At 43.1% G+C, this 20,475-nt stretch overlaps 1 protein-coding gene across 13 annotated transcripts in view; it reads left to right on the top strand.

Annotated features, from left to right (window-relative positions):
• Positions 1–2,462: 2,462 nt before the first annotated feature.
• The window catches only part of PRRC2C (proline rich coiled-coil 2C), a 77,729-nt gene continuing 59,716 nt past the window's right edge, over positions 2,463–20,475 (top strand). For 12 of the 13 annotated variants that reach the window (XM_081195618.1, XM_081195626.1, XM_081195625.1 and 9 more), the window contains exons 1-5: positions 2,463–2,569; positions 11,808–11,958; positions 13,410–13,587; positions 13,803–13,912; positions 19,935–20,069. In XM_081195618.1, coding sequence (XP_081051744.1) covers positions 11,844–11,958; positions 13,410–13,587; positions 13,803–13,912; positions 19,935–20,069 — 538 coding nt within the window. In that variant the 5' untranslated portion in view covers positions 2,463–2,569; positions 11,808–11,843. The remainder of the gene's footprint in view (positions 2,570–11,807; positions 11,959–13,409; positions 13,588–13,802; positions 13,913–19,934; positions 20,070–20,475) is intronic. The other variant, XM_081195620.1, reaches the window with a different exon arrangement.

Below are 20,475 nucleotides of genomic sequence, written 5' to 3'. Positions count from 1 at the left end.
GTGCTATCCTTACTGCCTAAATTTCAGGCCCTGCTGTTGAATGTGTGGCACGTCTGTGTATGTGGCACCCTTGTGTGTTTGCATCTGGGTGTGTGTTTGCACGTGTGATACCTGGGTGTCATGACCTGGGCCAGGAAGTATGTCAGAACCCGTAGAACGCACCCCTATGCTCTCACCCTCTGTCAAAGACATGTTTCTGATACACAGCCTGCTAAGTGCTGAGTCTGCATAAACATGTTCTTACGCAATGTGTCTGTGTCATTATCCTGTATAAAAGCAGATACCTAGCTAACCAGAGCTTTTTAATGCAATTGTTTTACACACTTAACGTAATGCTCATTAAGTCCCAAAGCCAGAAATGTCCAGTATTAATCAGATAATCTCTGTCAATTGAGTAAGGGAAGGATTGTGTTCCCGTTTGTGTTCTTACACTGTAGAGTCAGAAACATAGATTTGGAAGTTTAAACTACTTTTTTTCTCTTCTCCATGCACCCCCACCTATGAATAGAAGATGCATTTTTGTATTTTGCTAGCAAGCAGAGCCTCTCTTATCAGCTTTGCATAGCAGAAAGACAAAGTGGCCTTGAAGAGACTAATGTTCCAAAGAACAATCACTCAGACTGACCGCTTCATATAACAGACTACCCAAAATGCAACACTTTGCAGGAGACAGAAGAATGGATGGATTTATAACTTCATTTTAAAATTATGTGTTATAATAGTGTATAATAGGTAGAAGCACATTTTTGTAGACCAGTGAAAAGTAAGCACGAGGTGTTCACCAGCTGTCCATGCAGCTAGGCAAGGGCAGGCTGCACGGTGGTTGTTGGGCTTCTTGGGTGCTGCACAGGGGCAAAGCCACTGGGTGTTCCCCAAAATGCTGGTCCTCCCCAGACGCCAGTGGGGGTTGCTATGCCGCTGTCCTTGGAAAAGATCGTTCACGAGCTAATCACGTAAAGAGAATGTTATAAAAGTGTCTTGAATTTTGTATTTGGGGTCCATAATTTGGAGAATTCCTCTGGACCATTTTATGCTTTCTGCAGACTGCAATAAATATATAAATATATAACAGGTGTCCCTACCCTGACATTCATCCCTCTCATGCCACTGTGACAGAGCATAGGATATGTTGTAACTCAAAACCTTAACAAAGCACACTCGCACCCAGAGTCTATAAAGAACAGGAAGAACTTAACACCGAAAATAGGGTGTGTTGTCTGGGTTCATATCTCTCATGCACATCTAGAGATCACAAGTGGAAACTTGTGATGGGAAGTTATGAAGAAAGGGCACAGGACATAAAGGAGGCACTAGGACACAGCATCATAGCACTCCTAGGAGCTTGAGCATGTTGCTAACACGTCTCCATGTAGAACCCTCACCATATCAAACACTCAACACCAAACCACATCCCAGATCACTCCACACCACACAAGTAAGCAAGAGTGAGGGTACACATCTTGTTATATATAACTGCAGAAACTGATAAGGAAAATTTGGCTTTTACAGCCCAACTCCCCATCAAGGGACTCCGTGTCCCTTAGGTCCATTATTGGTCAGAGAAGAATTCATGGAGGCAGGAACCAGTCAAAGTCTTTATTTTTCTGTTGCAACAGAGTCCTTCCCCCTTCCCGTCTTGCATGGAGGTGAGGACCCAGAAAAAGTATGTAAGAAATTGCCCAACCCACCCCCCACCAAAGGCCACCTTACAAGCATCATACCAGCATCACAGAAAGAGGAGGTCTACAACAGAAATGTGAAAGGGTGGCTTCCCTCCTGCCTGTCAAGATACCTGATAATGCTTGCTGATCACCTTATCCTGGTCTGTCTGGGTCATTCTTTTGAAATAGTAAATACCTTAGTTCTTGAATCCATTGTCCCAGATCTCCCCTATTCATTTGAGGTCTATGGAGAGTCATGATGGCTTCAGGATGTACTTATGTATGTGCACTTATGAACATTCATTTCATTTATGACACCTTGGCATTCTTATAACACAACCAGCTCTCATGTGCCCGGACAGCATGCCCTTTGCCATGTGTGAACACCACACATACTGCTCTGACACTCTTCTCCTCAACAGCCAGGGAGCAGGGGAAGGCAGGAAGTAACTAATTTCTTCTGTTTTCCAATAGATCTTCTTCTGTATTCTTTCTCCCTCACTCCTCATGACCCATATCCAGCACCACCTCCTTGCCCTTACTTTTCAAGCTGCCTCAGGTGCAGCTGAGAGGTCCACAAAGTGATGGAAACCTCTTGGATCCGCCTTGTCCCAACCCTGAGAACTAAACTCAGCCCTCCTGTTTAGAGGCGCGCGGCAGCACAGCCCCGCTGCCGTTCCCGAGGCGCCCCGTAGGTGGCGCCGCCGCACTCCCAGCTCTGGCGTCGGCGAGGGAAGGCAGGCGGCGGCCAGAGCGCCGAAGCCCCAGGGTCACGTGGGGCTGGCCGCGTGCGTGCGTGCGTGCGCGGTGAGGTCAGACGCTCGCGAGGCGCCGCCGGCTTGGCTACCCGCCCGCCATCTTGGCCCCGCTGTGTGTGGAGGCGACGCCAGGCGCTTGCTTCGGCCTCGGTGAGTGCGCGCCTGAGGCGGCTCCGCGCGGGGCTAACGGGAGGCGGGGAGGGAGCGCGGGGACGGAGGGCGACGCCGCGGAGGAGCGGGGCATGTCAAGCCGGCGGCCGTGGGAGGCTTCGCCCTCCCGCACCCGGCGCATGAGGGGGCAGTTGCGGGGCCTGAGGCGAGGGCGGCGGGCCGGAGTGAGAGAAAGAGGAGCGGCTCCGGCCTCCTCCTCCTCCTCCCGCTTCTGAAGGGGGCAGAGATGCTGCTGCGCTTGGGGGCGGAGGAACGGAGAGAGGGGGCGCGGGGGGGCGGAGAAGGGCGCGGAGGAATTGGGGCCGCGGCCTTATTTTATTTCCCCCTCTCTTTCGCATCCTGCCCTTTCCCACTTCGAGGGCTTTCCGGCGCCATTCTTTCGTCCCCGCTTCCCTTTTCCCTTTTCACGCGTAAGCTTCCGGCGCGTCCCTTTCCCCTCGCCGCCCTCCTCTTCCCCAGATTCCTTCCCTGGGAGAGGAAAAATGAGTAACTTTCTCCTGACTAATCCAGGCCTAGGCTGCTGCGGATCCTTTATTACTTGGGGATGCACCACCACCGCCCGATTTAATTCGTTTCGTCAGGCAGGGTGAGGTTTTGCAGCAGCCCCCTCGGGGATACATTTAGCTGGCTGGTGGTGTTTGGTTTTTTTAATAAATGTCCACCCCAGCCTGCCCCCTGAAGGGTTCTTCAGGGCGGCTAGCAGTCTATAAAACCTGATGAAAACCCCATCTGGTAATTAAAATGTCAGCAATAAAACCGGTAATGCCTAAAAGTACCTTCCGCTTCCAGAGGCCTAGACAAATACGAATGCCTTCAGAATTTGCCGGAACGTGGCTAAGGAAGGGCGAGCCTGAGCTCCCACTCAAGGGAGTTCCATCAGAGGCGGAGAAAGGCCTCTCTCCCACTTTCACCCTCAACTTCACTGCAAAGGAGAAAGGTGCACCTTCAAGTACTCCCAGGACCATGAGATGATTGATGGCAGTGTATGTGAGAAGGGGGGTTGATTGGGGAAGAAAAAGTGATTTATTTGCCATCTGAGGATAGACCTCAGTGGGCTCCAATTCACAGTTACCTACACTCCTACCAGCCTTCCTAAACATGGAGTTCTTCACTGGAGTCATTGTGCTGAGAAAATATAAACTTACTCATTGGTTCACATGTTTGCAGTATTTCTAGCATCTTGAAGACACAAGAACTGGTACAAATTAGTTGTTGACATTTGCAGATTGGTAATCATTGTCATATATTAAAGTTGGGGCATCTTCCCTAGGAGAGACTATGGTTGTATTGCCATTGTTTGGCTACCACACATTTGGTGTTGTTTAAGGAGAGGAAGGCTGTTTAAGCCTAGTCTATATGACATCAGTATGAAATTGGTGAGGAAGAGGAAAAACTTGGGAGGGGGAGATAAAGTGAATAAGTCCCATACAGGCCATTGCTTGATATAAACAACCACCATCCTAGCCTCTTTAAACCATCTTGTATTAGCTTAAAATATGTCCTAATGGTGTTCCTGCAACAAATTTTTACTTGCTTTGGTGGCCAAGCTGGATATTGTGGTCATTGGGACCCTGTCACTCCCCTTGTCACTGACCTCAAGCTGCACCTCTGTGTTCAGGACAATCCTTGGATCCTCTCTCCACTACCTAGTTTGGAGCTAGAAATAATTCCCTTCATCAGTCTAGGGGGTCTCATCTATGCAGTTTCCAATAAGGCCTCTGCCACCTTTCCTGCTCGGGAGAAGGTGAGTGGACTGGTGGAGAAGCAACCAAGTGCCCCATTCCTCATTTACACTCACCATAGAAAGCAAGCAAGCTTCTATAGGAGGGAACTCCAGCATTCAAAACCTGCCAAGTGCATTTTGCACCTGACTATTGGCCACTTGTGACCATGTGAAGATGGCCGGGCACCAGGATGGCGCCTGACGTTTCCACCATCTAAAGGTGCATGCCTGAGGATCCTTGCCTGTTTTCACACACTATCCATTGTATTTTATCTGCACACTCAAGATGAATTTCAGGAACCAAAAAGTCATATTGAAAAATACGACTTTTGAGCTGTCTGGCCCAAAAATGGCAACTAGGCATTCTGCTTTGGTGACTAACCTGACTTAAGGAGCCATTTGGTGCCTAGCTTATATATCTGAGATTTTAACACTGCAAGATGGGCTAGACATATTTTTCAATACAACTTTTTGGTTTAAAAATATAACTGATAGAGTTCTACAGGATGTGCAGTTCCAAAGTTGCCTGTTGCATACCAGAGGGCAGTGTCATGGCATGTATGAAAAGCAAAATGTGGAATTCTGGTCCTACTTTTAAGTCAAATTCTGAAATTTTTAAAGTAAGATCACAGCCATTTCTTATTTCTTTACCTATACAGTGGTACCTCGGGTTACATACGCTTCAGGTTACAGACTCTGCTAACTCAGAAATAGTACCTCGGGTTAAGAACTTTGCTTCCGGATGAGAACAGAAATCGTGCTCCGGCAGTAGCGGGAGGCCCCATTATCTAAAGTGGTACTTCAGGTTAAGAACAGTTTCAGGTTAAGAATGGACCGCCGAAACGAATTAAGTTTTTAAGCCAAGGTACCACTGTAAATTTCTACTGTGGGATGTATGAATATACTTTGGTATTTTTAACTTTTCTGGCTTCAACTGCCTAATGCTTGGTGCTTGACGAGAATTTTTGTTTACTTCTTACTGCTGTATTTCCATTCTGAATCTATCATTTTGAGTTCTGCTGATTACTGTCAGCTTGGTAGAAGAAGTTTACCCTAGAGTGGAGTCACTACTGTATGAGGATTCTTCTTATTTCCTTGGTGTCTTTGCCAAATGCTTTCATCTCACCCAGCTTCTTATCAGCAGTACAGGTTTCAGACAATTGCAAGGACACTTCTGTCTTAGCATTAGCAACATCAACAACATCAATTTTATTATTTGTATGCCACCCATCTCATCTAACTGGGTTGCCCAATCCACTCTGGGCAGCTGCCCAGCAGATAAAACATCAAACATTTAAAACTTCCCTAAACAGGACTGCCTTCAGGTGTCTTCTAAAAGTCAAATAGTTGTTTATTTCCTTGACATATGATGGGAGGTGGTTCCACAGGGTGGGTGCAACTATTGAGAAGTCCCTCTGCCTGGTTCCCTGTAACCTCACTTCTCGCAGTGAGGGAACGACCAGAAGGCTCTCAGTGCCCGGGCAGAATAATGGTGGTGGAGATGCTCCTTTTGATATATAGGGCCAAAGCCGTTTAGGGCAGGGGTCAGCAAACTTTTTCAGCAGGGGGCCAGTCCACTGTCCCTCAGACCTTGTGGGGGGCCGGACTATATTGTGGGGGGGATGAACAAATTCCTATGCCTCACAAATAACCCAGAGATGCATTTTAAATCACACATTCTACTCATGTAAAAACACGCTGATTCCCAGACCATCCATGGGCCAGATTTAGAAGGTGATTGGGCTGGATCCAGGCCTCGGCCCTTAGTTTGCCTACCCATGGTTTAGGGCTTTAAAAGTCAGCACCAACTGGGAGACAATGTAGATCCCTTAAGAGCAGTGTTATATGGTCCCAGCGGCTGCTCCCAGTCACCAGTCTTCCTGCCACATTCTGGATTAATTGTAGTTTCCAAGTCACCTTCAAAGGTAGCCCCACAGAGAGCGCATTTTAGTAGTCCTAGCGGGAAATAACCAGAGCATGCACCACTCTGGCATGACAGTGCATGGGCAGGTAGGGTCTCAGCTGGCGTATCAGATGAAGCTGGTAGCTGCCCTGGACACAGAATTGACATGTGCCTCCATGGACGAGTCCAAAATGACTCGCAAGCTGCACACCTGGTCCTTCAGGGGCACAGTTACCCATTCAAGACCAGGGAGTCCACACCTGTCCACCCCCTGTCCCCCTATAACAGAACAGTGGTTCCTTGGGTTACAGACGCTTCAGGTTACAGACTCCACTAACCCAGAAATAGTACCTCAGGTTAAGAACTTTGCTTCAGGATGAGAACAGAAATTGTGCTGCGGCAGCGGGAGGCCCCATTAGCTAAAGTGGTACCTCAGGTTAAGAAATGTTTCAGGTTAAGAACAGACCTCCAGAATTAAGTTCTTAACCAGAGGTACCACTGTACTTCTGTCTTGTCAGGATTCAACCTCAATCTATTAGCAGCCATCCATCCTCCAACCACCACCAGACACTCACACAGGACCTTCACTGCCTTCACTGGTTCCAATTTAAAGGAGAGGTAGTGCTGGGTTTCATCCGCATACTGGTGAACACCCAGCCCAAACCTCTTGGTGATCTATCACAAAGGCTTCATAAAGATGTTGAAAAGCATGAGGGTGAGGATAGAGCCCTGAAGCACCCCACAAGTGAGAGCCCATAGGTCTGAACACTCCTCCAACACCACACCCTGGACACGGCCCAGGGGGAAGGAGTGGAACCACTGCATAACAGTGCCCCTAGCTCCCAAGTCCTCTAGGCAATCCTCCCCATAGCAATCCCCCAACTTTGGGCAATCCTTCCCTTCCACCCACACTCCACCTCCCTCCAATGACAATGGGTAGATCACTGCCAGTTTTTTTATACTGGGAGTAGATCACAGTCTCTTGGGAGTTGGAGGTGCCTGATTTAAATCATTAGGAAAGGAAACCATCTCAAATGATAGCTTTAAATGGACTTATTCATTCATATTATTCATATTTTTACGAAACAATGTTGTGCATCTGACCAGAAGCCATGTTAATTCATAACTACATAAGAGTATCATTATTAATACTGTTATTTCATTCTTACATCAAAAGCCTACATCTTTGTCACATATTATTACGATGTCACATTTTGCATATTTTCTTTTTTTACCTCTAGAGGGAATCAGTGTTAGAGACTCAGATATACAAGCTAGGGGTCAAATGGCTCCTGAAACCAAAGTTACAGTCTCCCAAACGGAATGTCTAGTTCCCTTTTTGGGGCAAGTCTTATTTTTCAAATGATGGACTGATTGTGATAGATTATCAGTTAAACATTTGGGTAGTTCAGATGATAACATTGAGCTATGCTAAGAATTCTGAGAACTTAAAGAAGAAAAGTCACTTTATCCAGGGATACAGTAATCCCCATGCATGCACCTCCAGATGGAGATGTCAGGCACCACCTTGGCTCCCAGACATCTTCACTTGGTTGCAAGTGGCCTGCAAAATGTACCTGCCTATTTTCAAACTCTGGAGAGAATGTCTTTAAAATATCCTCATATAGGGTTAGTCTGGCCAGCAGCTCTCACAGTTTCTGAGGCCAAGCATGGGATTATAGGAACCTGCACACAGCACAGTTTTGACAAATTTCCGATGTTGCTTCACTCTGCCATGGTGTAGCCACCATCACAAAAGAAAGTGGCAAACAAAAATGAAATTCCAATGACCAATAGGAATAAGATCTGATTGCTGTATTTTATCAGCGTTTTATTTTATCAGTATTTTATTTACAGGAAAAGGTTTGCATAATTACAATAAAGCCGTACACAAATGAAACACAACAAAAAGTACACAACAAAATTGAACACTTTCCACATATTTCTAAATATAGTGGAACCTTGGTTTTCGAATGTAATCAGTTCTGGAAATCTGTTCGACTTGCGGAACGTTTGAAAACAGAAAATCAAAGGGCTGACAGCAAAGTGAATGGTGAAAATGGAAAAATGCACTGTAGAAGCTGTTTGACTTCCGAGGCGTGTTCGAAAATGGAAGCATTCACTTCAGGGTTTTCAGCGTTCGGCTTCTGAAACGTTCAGCAGCTGTGACGTTCGAAAGCCAGGGCTTGACTGTATAAAGATAGAAAATAATATCAATAACAGCCAAACACCCCTCCAAACAATACCCCCAGTCCAAGAGCCTGTTCAGCAGCCTCCGCTTTTATAGCTGGAGTCAATCAGCTACATAATTTATATCCAAATGATTTATTGTTTACCGTATTTTTTGCACCATGACACTCACTTTTTTCCTCCTAAAAAGTAAGGGGAAATGTCTGTGCGTGTTATGGAGGGAATGCCTACGGGTGGCATGCCTACGGATTTTCCTCCTCTAAAAACTAGGTGCGTGTTATGGTCGGGTGCGTGTTATAGAGCGAAAAATACGGTATCTAGTTATTATTTAAGAGAAATTTCTATTTACCATGTCATGTTGTCCGAACCCAACAAACCGTAGTTTATCTAAAAAGGAAATTTCCAATCTCAGTTCCCCACCTTCTGCTAGTGGAAGAGATGAACAAGTAGGCACTGCTAGCCTTACTATTCCTTAGCCAGGGAATGCCATGAGGTTGCTAGCTCTTCCCTTCCTTTAGGATAGAGAACAGAATTCCACATCCGTCATCGGTCTGGCAAATGCACCAAGGTTTACTGGCTGTGTTGTCTTTCTACTTTGTTTTCTGAACTGCCCGAAAGACAAGAGAACGAACTGTAATTGATTGCAGTGTGGTATACAGTCATGCCTTGGATCTCAAACATCTTGGCTCCCAAACAAATCGGTCCAGAGCAATCGAAACCCAGAAGTGAGTGTTCTGGTTTTTGAATATCCAGCGCAGCTTCCAGTTGGCTGCAGGACACTCCTGCAGCCAATCGGAAGCCATGCCTTGGTTTTCGAATGGTTCCAAGAGTCTAACAGACTCCCGGAACGCATTGTGTTCAAGAACCAAGGTACGACTGTATATTGATAGAACATTTTTTAAAACTGGAAATGTTAATGTGTTGAGCTGTCAGTAACTGGATTCCCCTGGCTGGTTTAAAAAATACATTTTTACCTAGTAACAATCATCCCGTAAACTTCTTGACCTCAAGCCAGGCATACTGGCAGATGTGGAAACCTATTTCTTTCATTTTCCTATGCTTTGATGAGAGTATGAATGATTCAGCAGATGCTGACATATGCCATTTGTAATCAGAACTGTTACATCTCCTCTTTAGTTTGTGATTACATACCACTTGAAACCATGTAACAGTTGACTCTGCATACCATATACAGCTGTGGCCTTTTTTGCATTATTGGAATCAGAAGGGGGGGCGCTTTTTTTTTTGCTTTATTTTTTGGACCTTCACAACATCACAGGTGTCATATGCAGCTAGTATAGAATGTGGTGGCTAGATTGCTTGTGAGCGAATACTACTGCCAGCAAACCGCAACGTAAAATGTGATTATACGGTACTTGGAGCATAATTGTGTTACAAAAAGTGAAAATCCTGTTTGATTGATTACATATAGGCTGCACAGTCTATAGATGTATGTGATGGTTTACTGAGAAAAATGTTGTAGAAAACAAAAGAATATGGAAGCAATATTTCAGCAAGTGATGTAAAGGGTTTTTTGGGGGGGCGGGTTTTAGAAACTTTGAATTGGATTTTTTCTAGTAAATTTTTGACTCCCTTAAGTTAACAGAGTTCTGATTTAGTATGCTTAATTTATATTTAGTAAACAAAACTTTTAAAAGTATTGTTACGAGGTGTTAACTTTTCAAATATTTATACAGAATAGAAGATTTTCTCAGTAGTCAAAAATAACAGAACACAATTTTTTACTACATCAGCAAAGTATGTGATGTTACTCAAAGAGTTAAATTATTTTAAAATGCCTTTAAATATTTTAAGGTATCATAATTCATAGAATACATTTCTCTTTCATTATAAGTTTTGCATACCTGTAGAGTTGTTTGCATAAATATATTGACTTCCTAGGGATCAGCAATTACAGCTTTGATTTTATATTTGCCTTTCTAGCCATAAGGTTTGCTATTTCCTTTATTTAATATTACTCTTCAAAAAATTATAGAACTAGAGCGATTCAGTGGAAAATGTAACATGACATGATCTTAGCTAAGAATGCAGTTTGGGATGACTCTGTTGTTAGCATTAGTACATCTGAGCAGCAAGCCATATGATCTTGTGCAGATGAGATTTGTGTAGTGGTAGTTTTTGGTGGAAGATAAACTGCAACAGGAAACATGCCATATTTCCTCAGCAACACATTGGTGTTTCAGTTGTGTCCATGGAACTTGCATATTCGTTTGACTACAGGGCATGTATAATATACCCGAGGAATGATCAGTTCCCTTAATTTTCCCACTGATGATCAGTTTCTTTAACATGCCTACCAGGCCTCCATTTGGCCCACAAGTCAGATGTGGGGCAGATAAAGACATGGCTCAACTGTAGGGAGTTTTTCAAGCTTATTGGCAGCACCTGCAAAACCCTGTGCAAAGGGGTTCCACAGGATCTAACTTATCAGCTGATTTTCTGGTCATGTGGAGTACTTTGCTTTGGGCTCCATGAGACCCAACAGTCAGCTGAAAGTTTTGCAGGCTGTGCATTCATTTGCCTGTACATGCAGGCAAAAAGGGGTCAACTGATGTCATTGTCAAGTGATAGGTGGCTGTCCCAATTCATCTCTCACATTTGGTCCATGGCAGTGGAGAGCCAGAGCTTCCCACCCCAATTTAAATATAACATTTAAATCACATAAAGTGTTTTACTGAATTGTTTTTCTTTTCAGATACTTCAGATCAAATACCTTTAACTGTTGGGGAAACACAACATGGAAAATTAACCTGACATACTTTTTGGATTTAGTTTAATTTACTAAATATGTTAACATCCTAACTAATTTTCGGGGGAAATCAGAACAAAAAAAGTTAGTTCTAAATTTTCTGGAAAACCAATATCATGGATTGTGAAATTGTTTTAATGATGAATGCATGTTCTTTCGGCAGCATTGTTTCAATGCAGTGTTGCAGTTCATCTGTAACGCCAGTGTGGTGTAGTGGTTAAGAGCAGTAGTCTCGTAATCTAGGGAACTGGGTTCGCGTCTCCACTCCTCCACATGCAGCTGCTGGGTGACCTTGGGCCAGTCACACTTCTCTGAAGTTGCTTTGAGACTCCTTTGGGTAGTGATAAAGCGGGATATCAAATCCAAACTCCTCTTCTTCTTCTTCATCTGACCACTGCCTGTGCTGTGGCAGTATCTTGAGCCAAGTATTCCTGTACTCTGGTAGGAGAGCCCATCCTGTTACATTATCCATTGTAATACACAATAGGCAGAGCTACAACTATGTCATCATGGGACATTTGCAGCAGCACCTTTCTTTCTGAATGCCTCTTTTCTCAAATAAGCCATGTCACTTTCACTGGTTAACATGTCTATTGATTTACTGTCTAATGAGTTTTCCTTTCATTTTGAGGGGGTGAGCAAGGAGGCTCTAGCTCAATGAACTGAAATGTCTGAAAAGTCAGGACAGAACACAAAAGCAAAGGATGGAAAAACCAAGTATGCAACACTTAGTCTGTTTAATACTTATAAAGGAAAGACTCTGGAAACACAGAAAGCTACAGGTATGTAAAGTAATATGAGCTGCTACTGTTTGAGAAATACTCATTGCTGATAGCTTTGTTTGCATTATTAAAGTATCTCATCTAAATTTAATAAGCTGTTTATAGTTGGCTACCATTTTGAGTTATATCAATGATGTCCACCCACTTGCGCAAGAGGACTGCTGATTCTCTCCCCCTCCAGTCCCTCCCATGCTCTCCAGATCTGCTCTGGAGGGTCCTGGGTGCCCTTTGAGGAGGAAGGCAGGATATGAATTTAACAAATAAATAAATCTAAATAATGTGTTTAGTCTACTACTGTTGAACACACTATTGAGGGAGGCCTATCTTGCATTCTTTCTTTAGGCCTTCTGTGAGCTGAGATATTTCTCTTTTGGCAGGCATTTTGCCTACTAAGTAATGTACTTGTTTCAAACTTCCCTAGCATTTTATCCTTAACTTGTTGTCTGCCATCTATGATTGTTTTGTGCATTTTGAATTTTATCTTTTTATTAGGCTGTTAGTGTGCTTGAACCTTTTTAAATAGAACCATAGAATTGTAGAGATGGGAGCAGCCCGAAGGGTTATCTCGTCCAACCACCTGAAGTTCAGGAATTACAGCTAAAAGGCAGGAATCACATCTAAAATATCAGAAGCCCCACTCCACAGTCGTTCAGAGCAGGGTCTTCAGTGTGGCTGCCCCTCTCCTGTGGAACAAAATGAAGGAACCCACGTGTGAAAGCATGCACCAATAGAAAAAACTGATTCAGGCCAAAATATAAAAACACAATATGTAACAAAGTACAACGAATATATTCGTCACAATGCACTCGCTATTACAAGGCATACGATACATACAAAGTGGTACTCCAATACAAGTGGAGAAAAACTCCTTCAAAGTCCCACACCAGGTACAAGTTGAGGCTTCTGCTGTATACTGGCTAGAGCCAGTTCGCTTCGAAACTGGGATCACCAGGCTGCAGTCCTGATTACTACAGCTGCTCCATCACTTTCAATAATTTCTTTGCATTGGAGATAAGAAAATACATCATTAATTGTAACTCTGTATTCACTTCGATGTTTTTGGAGTACCGCTTGTGTTGGAGTACCGCTTGTATGCCTTGTAATAACGGGTACATTGTGACGAATACATTCATTATACTTTGTTTGCTACATATTGTGTTTTTATATTTTGGCCTGAGCCCTTGTTTTTTCTATTGATGCATCCTCTCCTGTGGAACAGCATCCTGGTTGAGATATGAGAGGCACCCATTTTATGGAAACAATGGAAGTCATATTTGTCTCAATAGAAGGACAGGGTATACGTAGAATAAATACCAAAGCAATCCTAACTTGGGACCTAGGAGCAATGGATTTGCAGATCTTCCAAGTTCTACTTAGAATCATATTTCTTTGATAAATCTGTACATTTCTGTGACAGAGTCAGCAGTTTAAAATGTCTTTTCTTGATGCAGTTACAACACGCCATGGATTACAGAGTCTTGGAAAAGTTGCCATTTCACGAAGGATGCCCCCTCCTGCTAATCTCCCCAGTCTTAAAGCAGAAAACAAAGGCAATGATCCTAATATAAACATTGTGCCTAAGGATGGCACAGGATGGGCTTCTAAACAAGAGCAACATGAGGAAGAAAAGTAAGTTAAAGGTCATACTGTAAATTCTCATTAAGAATAGTGGTATAAAGTTTTGGTATATGCCACAAGAGCACTTTGGAAGATCCATGGCAAACACTTTATTTAATGATTCAAGAGTCTGAATTCTCTGTCTTCTATAAGTAACATCCTCTTTCAACCCCTACTAAAACATTTGTGCTAACAGGATTGCTTCTTCACATTTCTTACGGTTTCAGACCGCCAGAAGTGCCACAGACCCAGCCAAAGCCTGCAGTTCCTGCTCCTCAAGAAGCACCTCCAGTTGCCAAATCATGGGCCAATACCAAGCAAGGTGGGCAGGGTGATGGTAAGTGGAGGTGGGCCGGCCTAGTTGGGCTAGCAGTTCCGCTTTGCATTGCCGCCTTAGGACAGTTGCTCTTAATTTTTTTGAGGCAGCCAAAATTGATAGCATTGTAGAAGCATTGTTCTTGGCTGTACCGTACTTTCATTCAAGGAAACCTCATGTCTTTTGCAGTTTTATTCTGATGAGAAATTTAGCATAGATCACTTGATAGAAAAGTGAGTAATGATTTTATATCGTAAAACATTTTAGAGAAAACAAAAGCCCTAGGCATCTAGTTTTCCCCAAAAGTTTAAATCTTCTGTCATCCATTTCTCTCTCTCTCTCTCTCTCTCTCTCTCTGTGTGTGTGTGTGTGTGTGTGTGTGTGTGTGTGTTTGTAGTTTAAATTGATAGCTTTGAAGGTTGAGTGGTATGATTCATGTCAGCTCTCTCATAAGATACTGATAGGCTTCTTTGGGACCTTTCTACTGCTTTCATTAAGGATTTTCATTCCAGTCTGGTAAACATCCTCTGCCTCTTGCATTTGTCTTCTCCTATTAGACTCTTCTTCAGTTTCACAGAAGTCCCACTTTTGATAAGCCTTGTCATTGTAGGTTTTTGCACATCAGAGTCTACCATCTTCCCTCCCATCTGCAGTACATTCTGAGTATTCCTTCTCCAGAAAAATAAAGGGGAAGTAGCATCGCTCACCATCTGCAGTTCCTCCAATGGCTGTGAAAACTGCTTTTTGTGCTTTTACCCCTTCCAAATCCTTCCTTAATAGGGATGACAGTTCTAGAGAATTTAACTCCTCCAAAGTTCTTTCCTTTTCCTCTTGGCTTCTGAAACACTCTCCATCTTCAATGTGAGACTGGTTCATCAGAGTCAATGAAGATCTGACCTGCTACCACATGGGTTCCAGTTGAATGCTCTTTCACCTGTTCCTCAGAAGGCAAGGCTGACTTTAATTCAAAAGGCTCCTCTTGAATTCCTTCACCAGCAGCAACAAGGCCCAGAGCCACTAACAACACCGCCACTGTGGCCCACAGTAGTAGCAGTCACCGCGGCACAACCCGCCTGGCCTGCTCCATCCCTGTTGCCCAGGGTTCCTTCCCCCACCACAAGAGACACCAACACCCGAGTAAATGCAGTTGAAAATGATAGCTTTACATAAGGTTGGGTCAGTGGTGGGTGTTTTATATGTGGGAGATTTCTTATCCATTATGTGTCACAGCTATCATACATGTAAGGGACTAACTGTACAGTTACTTTTAACTACACATCTGCCAACTATTTCTGGTCAGATTGGCTAGACATTTTGTTGGGCCTCTTACATAAATTCCATACTGGCCAGTGCCCAAACTCAAGTTACAGCAGTATTCCCTCATAACTTTGAGCTGCTCATGGTGCAACTTCAAAATGATAGTGCTGTTCTTAATACTTGGAGTGGGGAGAGAATGGGCGTTGCACAGGGCATCTTGCTCTGGCCATATGCATATGCATACCACTGAGCAGCAGCATATTTTGAGATTCATTTCAACCTGTCTCGCAACACACACTTTGTGAATTAACAGTATTACAGGGCTGAGAGGTTCTAAAATGTCACTGCAGATCAGTTGATTTCAGTGTTCTTCATTGCAGTGTTTTTCTTAGACATCTCCAATTAATTTCAGTAACTCTGAATAGAATTTTGATTTAATAACTTACATCATAATGTCATCTGGTTCATATTAATTAAACTTAATAGTTGTTTGTCATCCAGAGGTCTCCAAGCAACTTACAGCAATACATTATGCACACATGCTTAATACCATAAGGAAAGATGGGGAGGGGCGGGCTGTCATACAAATTCATCAATATATCACCTAACATAACATGTAAAAACAAAAACAATACATGAAAGGCATTAACTATAACTACACACTAATAATAAACAAAGAAGATTCCCACCACTAATTAGATAACTATTCTCCCACTCTCTTTTTTAACCACCCTACCCAAAAGTCTGCTTTCAAGTCAGCTGTCACAAGTCCATGGTGTGTGGGTCCATTGTCCTCCAGGGATGGTCTGGCATCACTCCTCCTTTCGGGGGAGTTGTAGCAGGCAAAGCAGGAAGATGATAGCATAAGTTTTACCTGCTTTGCACTTGATTTGGCTACTATTCTGCTGGTGGTGGTAGGGGTGCAAGACAAGCTTCATAGAAGCTAGGTCTTAATGCTTTCGTGGGACAAATAGTGTTGGGGTGGCAATGGCTGATTTTGTTGTTACTCTGATTTCCCCCTCAATTCTTAAAGAGAAGAATTTCAGTTCCAGCGTTAGAACTAAAAAATGTTTTCTTCTGACAAGTTTATTATAATTAATTGAATTTGTTTACCGCTTGGTCTACTGAGAGTTGAAGGAATATATATATATATAAATAAAATCTCCAACTAATTATTTCAAGATGCATGTAGAGTATACCTGATGACAGCTGTCAGCTTCCATGACTTTCGTGGAACCTGGTCCATAGATGCATATAATAAACTTGGACTAAGTGGGCACTGGCATAGTGGAAAACACAGTTATTTAAACATGTTGTTTGGAAAAGCTTCTGTTGCAGTAGTGAGCTGACTTAAGCCTTGCATGGTCTGTTATTTTACCAGAACATCAATGCTTCACCCGCAAACTCTATTTCTTTTTTTCTTTTTCTTTTTTTGCAGTTAAGGCAAGGTGGTCCAATGCGTGGCCCAAGCACCATGCGTGCCCCTCATAGCCTTTTTTGGCAGCCCTCAGCAACATTTGACTCCCCACCCCAGTCTTTGCGCTGCCTTCCCAAAGTTGAGTAAGCAAGGTGCTAGGCTTTGGGAAGGCATAAGGACTCTGACAGGGTCCTATAGTTCTTCCACCTCCTTCTCAAAGCTTAGTTAGCATTTTTCCAGCTTGGGGAAGGTGTAGGAAGGGCCCTAGGATCCTGCCTGAGCCTGCCGCCTCTTTCTCAAAGCCTGGCCCCTTGCTTACCTGGCTTTGGGAAGACAGGGCTGGAACGAGGGCAGCAAATTTTGGCTTTGCTCCCCATCCTTGTGTGACAAGGCAGTGTGTGGCCCATACGTTCCATGGTGAAGTACTCTTGTGGCCCACTTAATGTGAAAAGTTGGACCACCCTGAGTTAAGGTATAGCAAATGTAGCTTATGTGATCTTCAGTTTGCCCTTTTGTTTAGGAACATAAGAAGGATCTTGCGGAATAAGAACAAGGCCCATCAGTAATCAGCAGACACTACATGGTCCTACATGAACATTAGCTGGTGACCTGCTTGTGTACAGTGTTTCTATACTCAGCCCATCCTTGATCTGTTGCTTGGATTACCCAGCTGCTTATGCTTGGGGTTTCCTGTTTAAAGTGTGCCTGCAACTCTTTCCCACTTACTGGGGAAAATGAAGTAGATATTTTTGCATGGCTTATTTTGTACATCCTTTCAACACTCCTGATGGCATTTCTCTGACAAGGCATCTTAACCCACCCCTTATTTATTTTGCCCTTTTTACATAACATTCTCTTAGATATCACTTTGGATACAAATCCAAAAATCATAAAAAGAAAGCAGTTTAACATAAGGGGATTTTATGTATTATGTGTTTTGGATGCTTCCAAATTACATTATGAACCCCATCCTGGCCTTTAATGTACACATGCTAGACAGCAGTTTTAATTGTGTGAAAAGTTTATGATCAAAAGGGTATCCAAAGGTGCATGTATAAGAAAATTGATCTAAAATATTTCTCTCCCTAACATCTCTCCCTCCTGATGCTTCTGGACTACAGCTCCCATTATCCCTGACGGCTGGCCATGCTGCTTTGAGCTGAAAGGAGTTGGAGTACATGCTCATATTGCTGTGTAGAAAAGCATAAGGAGTACCAGGCCACCCCCCCTCCAAGGAGCTTACTAAGGCTCCAGTACTGTTAATATGTGCTCAGAAATATAGGTCCTGTTGTTTTTGATGGGATTTACTGCTAGGTAAGAATGCAGTCTCTACCCCCTTACCTGGAATTGAGCCCCATTGAACTCAGTTGGGCATGTTTCTCATTGACAATCATAGCTCAACCCTTGGTGTCTCCAGGTAGGGCTGGGAAAGACCCCTGTCTGGAACCCTGGATAGCTGACAGTACTGAGCTAGATGGATCAGTGGTGTGGACTTGGTATAAGACAGCATTCAATCTTTCTAGCTTCCAGCGTGGTTAAAGATTGCTAAAGTATGCTTGTAAGTAGGCTAGTTAAAAAGTGGTACACAGGGAAAACATTAAGGACTAATTTTGCTTTGTATTTATATGTAAAGTTGGAGATTTTTAATGCACATTCAATATAATCTACAGAATGACAAGTGGATTGTCTTCTCTTAATTTTTTTAGAGTGTGCTCTTATATATCAGGAATGCACACAATCCTGATTCCTCACATTTCTAGAACTTTTTACATTGATATTTTGATAAAGTAAGTATCATAATTCTATGAATACAGAGGTAGCTTGGTTCTTGAATGGCTTGGCTCCTGAACACTGCAAACTCGGAAGTAAGTATTCTAGTTTGTGGATGTTTGTTGGAAGCCGAACTTCCGACGTGGCTTCCGCTTGACTGCAGGAAGCACCTTGGTTTTTAAATGGTTCCGGGAGTTGAACAGACTCCTGGAACGGATTACATTCGACAACCAAGGTACCGCTGTATATTATTTTAAGACAGTTTCCCTAAATTTGCAAAAGTAGTTAAAAACAAGTACTGCTCTAATTTAGATTGAAAGTCTGTCTAGCTATTTTGTATTGGATATTTTAATAAAGCAAAGAGGCTTTTGCAGTTTCTTTATCTTGAAATGTTACTTTAACAAATAAAGTAACATTTATTTGTTAGTAAAGGAACCTTGTTAGTTTTGCCTAGTGCTATTTTTCTAGAAAAAGAGTTGCCGGAATTCACCATGAACACCTCCTTCATTCTCATTAGAGTAGCAATTGTGACCACCTGAGAGGTGCCAGAACTAAGTTCTGACAGGTTCCAGTGAAAAAAAACTCCTGAGGAAGTGCAAAAGATCCGTGGTTCAATTCCTGTCATCTTTCGGTAGAGCTGGAGAAGACACTGAAACTCTTGAGGAACTACTTCCAGCCGGGAAAATGATACTACGCTAAATGTATTGGCGGTCTAGCTGTGTAATACAGCTTCTATGGTTCCAGTACTGAAAATACATTAGAAGAAAGAAGGCAAATTATTTCTTTGCATTTGGCAGACGACTAGTTGCTTCATATCTATGGAAAGCAGAGATTTTTCATTTAGTATCACTAAGAGCACAGTCTAAATCCCTGGCCATCAGCAGTGGAGCTTGATGGAGTAGTGAGACCACCACCACCACATCCACAGCACTGTTGCCTGTGCTGACCAGGACAGAAATTGGGGGCATGGAGAACAGCAGCAGGGCCAGCACAAGATCCAGTGGATCCTGTGGCCACCCAATCCCTTAATGCTCCATGCAAGTGGTCCCTTCACTAGCACCAGTGGTATCTTCTGCCCACTCACCATCTAGGCAGGCACTTTGGGTTGTTCCTCACCAGCAGTGCTGGACTGGGCAGGACACTTCTGCTTCATTCAAAGCCTCTCCAGCACGGCAGGTTGAGGATTTAGATTGCTCTATTGTACAATTGTTACTATTATCACAGAAGAACCAAAAACTATCTTCTGGCCTCATTTATGTAGTGTGTTCTTAAAGCAGGTTTCTAGGCTATGTTCAAATGAGCCTCTAGTTATGTTAAAGCTAGTGATCACAAGTCGCTGCCCTTATAGTTCTGGAAAACCTTTCTGTAAGTAAGATATTCATATACTATATATTTAAACAGAGCAGGCTACTCTTTGCTTCTTACCATAAGGAAGGCAATTGATCCAGTAGTGGTACTTGAAGTACCAGAAACTCTTATGGAAGAAGTATTTCTTATTTGAAGTTGGAGACTAAAATAAAAGCTTATTTCGTTCCACATTGCAGATTTGGATTTTCTGAACTGTTAATTACTGACTTGCATTTTTTACAACTATCTCAGGTCCTGGAGTTCAAATAAATAGCTATTTCCAGCAAGAGTTTCCTAGTCTGCAGGCAGCTGGTGATCAAGAGAAGACTAAAGAGAAGGATGCAGCTGAAGAGCCTTATGGTCCTGGGCCCAGTTTACGACCACAAAGTAAGTATACATAAAATGTAATAATAGTTTTGAATACAGTTTTAATTAGTTTTTAGCCCATGTTACCATTCTTGAAGTAATATGCAAATGAATTCTACCAGCTCTTGAAGAAACACTTGTTCACGTAGACATTTGCTTGATCTCTTGACCTAAATTGAATATTAGTCAATGAAGCTGACAACAAGCACAGACTCAGATGCCCTAGCTTCCTCCTCTGCATCAGATGTAATTGGAAAAAAGCATTTATCCGGTTTTATATCCAAACCGAGCCCAGTAGTTTGCCCTTCTTCTAAAAATAACTTACAAAAATTCTGACATGGTTTGCATTCATGGTAGTTGAGATCAGGGACGGGAAACTTGTGGCTCTCTGGATGTTGTTAGACAACAACTTCCATCCTTGGCCATG

The sequence above is a fragment of the Podarcis bocagei genome (genome assembly GCF_964188305.1).
Source record: "Podarcis bocagei genome assembly, chromosome: 5".
Lineage (NCBI taxonomy): Eukaryota > Metazoa > Chordata > Lepidosauria > Squamata > Lacertidae > Podarcis > Podarcis bocagei.
Note: the sequence above shows the minus strand (reverse complement) of the source record. Positions and strands in the feature narration are given on the sequence as shown.